Here is a 5448-nt window from a genome sequence, read left to right as displayed (position 1 = left end):
ACCCAGCGGTGGGTTAGCGGACCGCTAGCATTAGACCCAGCGGTGGTGGGTTAGCGGACAGCTAATGTTAGACCCAGCGGTGGGTTAGCGGACCGCTAATGTTAGACCCAGCAGTGGTGGGTTAGCGGACCGCTACGTTAGACCCAGCGGTGGTGGGTTAGCGGACCGCTACGTTAGACCCAGCGGTGGGTTAGCGGATCGCTAACGTTAGACCCAGAGGTGGTGGGTTAGCGGATCGCTAACGTTAGACCCAGCGGTGGCGGGTTAGCGGACTGCTAACGTTAGACCCAGCGGTGGTGGGTTAGCACACAGTTAAGTTGAGTTATCAGAATCATCATTCATCTGATTTATTGGAAACTTCTACGTTACCATGGCAATGTTACACACAAAAATGGCTGCTGCTCGTACCATTCTGCTATGTTCATTTGAATGGAAATGGCCTTTTCTATCTGTTTTCTTTCTATGGAAATGACACAAAGTTGTTTTAAGACCCTAAAATATCAGGGCTCTCCAGTGAACATCCGGGCCTGGAGCCCCAGAAGCTAACCCCTGCTCGCTCCGCCCCTGCAGAGCCCAGTTTCCTGGTCCAATCACCAGCCTCGGACACCCTGTAGAGACACGTGGAAGTGCGCGTGGTTAAAGGCCTCCTCGCTGTTTCCACATGTTACATCAGCCAGCTGTGCGGCTGAGTGATAACCGCAGCCGTACAAGCCGCTGTTTCCGTACAATACAGAATTATAATGTCCCAGAGTCACGTTGTAGGGCGGCGGCGCTGCAGGCGAACCCGCCCCGCAGAGCCTGCTGTCCCGCACCACCACCGGCACCGGCACCGGCACCGCCACCCTCCTGGGTCCGGGAAACCCCGCCAGCTCCAGAGACTTGTCCTGCCGCTGCCGCTTGCATTTGTACCGCCTGTTCTGGAACCAGATCTTGACCTGCGTGGAGGTGAGCGTGAGGACGCGGGCCAGGTGCTCTCTCTCCGGGGCGGACAGGTAGCGCTGCTGCCGAAAGCGCCGCTCCAGCTCGGACACCTGGGACTGGGAGAAGAGGACCCGGGGCTTCCTGCGCGCCCGGCTGGGGGCTCCGCCGCTGGGGGGGCTTCTGTCACAGTCAGGGGAACTCTCCGGACTGCTTATTTCTGCACACGAGACAAGAAAACAGTCAGAGGCACTCAAAGTTACTGGAGGTTAAAACCAATTTGTAGGCCTATATATTTTAATATTTGTTCTTGTATTTTATCCCATTCATGTAGATATTGTATCCTAGTATTTCATTTATATTTAAAGCCTGTTCAGTGTGACTGATTTTGCTGCTGTAACACTATAATTTCCCATTTTATTGGAATCAATAAATATCTATCTATCTATCTATTTATCTATCTATCTAGGCCTATCTATCTATCTATCTATCTATCTATCTATCTATCTATCTATCTATCTATCTATCTATTTGGCTTCTAACAACTCAACACTTTCTCCATGAACGGGTTTGTTATAGGCGTAGCTTATAGGCTACTTTACGGTTAAAAAAACCCTGAATAATCAAAACTGGCCTGTGCAACCCCCCCCCCCCAAAAAAAAACTGTTGTAAAACATGACAAGTGGTTGGATTTCTCATTTCAATGTAATTGGCAAGCAAAGAAAAACCTTTCGTCTGTGCAATTAGTTGAGGCCCAACATTTCCTGATGATGATTTCTAAGGAGGTCGACCTTTCTGATAAAAGAGTAAAATCCTTATTTTAAACATAAAAACATCCATTAGATTGAGTTTGCTAAACCCACCAGACTCCATGTAAATAAACAGTAATTTAAGCATCGTCAAATACACTTCATTCAAAGTCAACAGAAACGATATAAAACTATGAAAAGCCATGTTGGGTTGTGTTTTCACTTTTCCAACCATCACAACTCTAGTTTTGGTTAAAATAAACACATTGTTTACCGATTGACACGTGAAAATATGTTGGCTGTATAGACGCTAAAAGTGTCACTTTTATGAATGGAGTTTGGTGGGTTTAGCGCTAGTGAAACTTGGTAAAACAGAAAGGAAAAGTCTGTTTAAAAAAAAAAAAACGCATTTCGGCTGCGGTCTGCCCTTTAAAACACTCCTGGACACGACTATTTCCTGAGTTGAAAGCCTAGTGTTTTTAATTTATTTCTACTTTTTCTTTTTATATTTAAATGTGCTTTTACAGCCAGGCCTTCAGCACCTTAGTGCTTTTATTTCATTGTTTTTTTGTACAGCACTTTGGGCAAATTAAGCTTAAAAGTGCTCTAAAAAAAGCTTTACTTCTTGTCAATACATCTATTTCAGATTTTAAATAACCTATAACTTTAACTTGATTCTGTTTAATAGCCTAAAAAAATACATTGAGGCAGTTTCAATTGAGGAATATTACTTTCTTTTAAAAATATATTTTATTACAAGTGACATGTTTCTGACAGTGTACACGACATTATTTCTGCAGTATATACTAGTGGGTGTATATTCATATTTATTTTTGCTTTCTCATTAATAAGTAAAACATTATTTATACTTATGTCAAAGAAAACCTTTTCTTCCTCTCCTGCACTGAAATTCTCTCTTTTTATTTATATGTTTAAATCTATTATATGTAGCGTACTTTATATCTTTGTGCAGATAAACTAATCTTAAACAGGTAGTGTGTGTTTTAATGTTTTATCCTGCATGCCAAAAACAGATGTCCTTGTGTGGGCGCGTGTCTCTCTAACATGGAAACCTGTGACCGGCCTGCTGCAATCACTCCGCGGCTATAGTGCTAAAGTGCGTTTTATGCGCTGTGTTGCTCATTTAAAAAAAGGGTTTTCAACAGGTAAGAAGTTCCGGGTTCGTCATTTTGAGGCAGAAACAACCTTTCAGGGACAATGAACGGCTGTCATCGCTCACTGGCCGAACACCTGCCGTCCTGTACATGCATCTGACACCTTTGATTACTTCACAAAATGAAGATTGTAGCACCCAAAACTTAGTTTAAAAAATAAAATGTTTTAACCAACCAACATCATGACGGCCCTGAGATGATGAGACCATTACACACACAACTGTTTGGATACTTTACACTTTCTACAATTGGAGGATTTTTCTCCATCGAGTACTTTTACTATTAATATTTTAAGTGGGCCTAAATATTCCTAATTATAGCCTAGTTAGGCCTACTTACATACTTTTACTAAAGGAACATTTTCACAGCAGAACTTTACTAGTAACAGAGCATGTTTACAGTGTGGTGTTAGTACTTTTACGTAAAGGATCGGACTACGTTTTCCACCGCTAACCCACTTATTATTATTATTATTATTATTATTATTGTGAGATGTGGTTTATTGCAATGGGACAGTTCATCTGAAGAAAGGGAAGAATGTAAGATGAGATTTATTTTGTGTCTATTTAGTTAAAAGATGATCGCCACATAATAAGAAGTCACATATTTCCATCAGTTAGCTTCTGTTCTAGATCTAACATGTTGTACCCTGCCGCTAATTCAGTGACAGGTTGGCGGAGGGATATGATGACATGCTGAAGTGTGTTTTGTTATGAGTCCGTTTTAGGGTTACTAAAATAAGTCACACATTTCCATCAATTGTAGCTTCATAGTGTATTCTGTTCTTTGAGTTAACAAGGGACTATCTAACATGTTGTACCCTGCCGCTAGTTCAGTAACAGGTTGGCGGAGGGATATGATGAGACGCTATAAGTTGTTCTAGGCTGGAAGAAGATTCATTAAAAAGTAAATGCTCTTCCGCCAACCACGCGCACAAAGTACTGGTATGTAATAACGACGAGTTAATAGTTAACGCTGTCAATCACTAGCGTTACATTACTATTATTATTATTATTATTATTATTATTATTATTATTATTATTATTATTATTATTATTATTATTGTTATTATTATTATTAGTATATATATATATATATATATGAACGTCTCACCCTGCTCCAGTGTCTCCTCTCGCGCCGCCCTGCTGTGCACCTCGAGCCTCTCCTGCGGGCCGGGCACGCGCGGCTCCGGCCGGACGGTCCGGGACGCACACGCGTGCACGTGCTGATAGTTCATCGGAACAACTTGGTCGGGCAGTAAAGGAAATCCATTCTCCAAGTCATCGTGGTGGTGGTGCTCCTCCAGCTTCAAAATATCCTTGACTGAAAAAGGCGTCCCGGAGGTGGAACTGGTCTGCATCCCAACACGGTTTCAAAGCTGGACCACTTCTCGGACCCTGCTCACGCGCTGCGGCTCGTGCTGCTGCCGTGGACTGACTGGTGAGTGAGGGGCATGGCCCGGGACATTTAAACCATTCAGGGGTCAAGACAGATCTGTCAGCCCCAGCCTCCTTTCCTTCCTTCTCACCTTACAGGAACTCCTCAGCCACAGGTGTGTGTGTGCATGTGTGTGTGTGTGTGTGTGTTTGTGTGTGTGTGTGTGTTGGGGGGGAGGGGGGTCAAGATTTCAAGATTCAGGATTTCTTTAGTGTCATACCACAGTACACTGTAGGCTATTACAAAATTACGTGTAAATTTCACAGCAATTAAAAACATCGTAGTAAAATGTAGATAGATTGGTTTTATGAATGAAAATAAATAAATGCTTATAAGGGTTTGCAGAGCATCAAGAGTGATTAAATATAAACACATAGTCGAAAAAATAAATAAATAAATCAATAAACAACAGAAATATGGAGGCTTTAAACGCTTCAGCTGGAACATTATTCGCTGTCAAAGTGGCGCCAGAATGAATGGGAGTCAATGGGATGCTAACGGCGGGTGATGGCTTGGTAGCATCAACATGGCGCCATGGGAGCTACGCTTAGAGACGAGAGGCCGCAGGAACTTTGTGTGTTCTACGATGTCCACAGAAGTCCCGTCCTGATGGACATCGTGGACGGGCAGTGTCTGTCCCTGTTCCTGTATGTGAGGACAGTGTGGGATCGTGTCAGGCTGTGTCCTGTTCTATAGTGGGACAGGCCGTTTCTGTTCCTGTGTGCGGACGGTTTGACAGCGCCAGTCTGTCCCTATTCCTGTGTGTGAGGGACAGTGGGACAGGCCAAGTCTGTCCCCGTTCCTGTGTGTGAGGGACAGTGGGACAGGCCAAGTCTGTCCCCGTTCCTGTGTGTGAGGGACGGTGGGACAGGCCGAGTCTGTCCCCGTTCCTGTGTGTGAGGGACGGTGGGACAGGCCGAGTCTGTCATTGTTCCTGTGTGTGAGGGACGGTGGGACAGGCCGAGTCTGTCCCCGTTCCTGTGTGTGAGGACGCGTCTCGGCTGCAGTCAGTGAAGCATTGCGGCCTGGCGCCGCCGCCTCTCCTCTTCCACAACATCAGGGATAGTGTTTCTGTTTGTTGTGGCCTGGGGACGCTAATAACGCGGCTGCAGGAAGACAATGTTGATGGTAAAGCTGTTGGACATCACCCCCCCCCCCCCCCCCCCCCC

General features: G+C 44.5%; 1 protein-coding gene across 1 annotated transcript; it reads right to left on the bottom strand.

The window, feature by feature from the left end:
• Positions 1 to 590: 590 nt before the first annotated feature.
• nkx2.7 (NK2 transcription factor related 7) lies at positions 591 to 4202 on the bottom strand. The gene is made up of 2 exons (XM_034870931.1): positions 3956 to 4202; positions 591 to 1138 (listed from the first exon to the last, which is right to left on the bottom strand). Exons 1-2 carry the CDS (start codon positions 4200 to 4202, stop codon positions 591 to 593), a joined length of 795 nt encoding a protein of 264 aa, XP_034726822.1.
• Between the last annotated feature and the right edge of the window lie 1246 nt (positions 4203 to 5448).

Source organism: Etheostoma cragini, chromosome 5 (assembly GCF_013103735.1).
Source record: "Etheostoma cragini isolate CJK2018 chromosome 5, CSU_Ecrag_1.0, whole genome shotgun sequence".
NCBI lineage: Eukaryota > Metazoa > Chordata > Actinopteri > Perciformes > Percidae > Etheostoma > Etheostoma cragini.
Note: the sequence above shows the minus strand (reverse complement) of the source record. Positions and strands in the feature narration are given on the sequence as shown.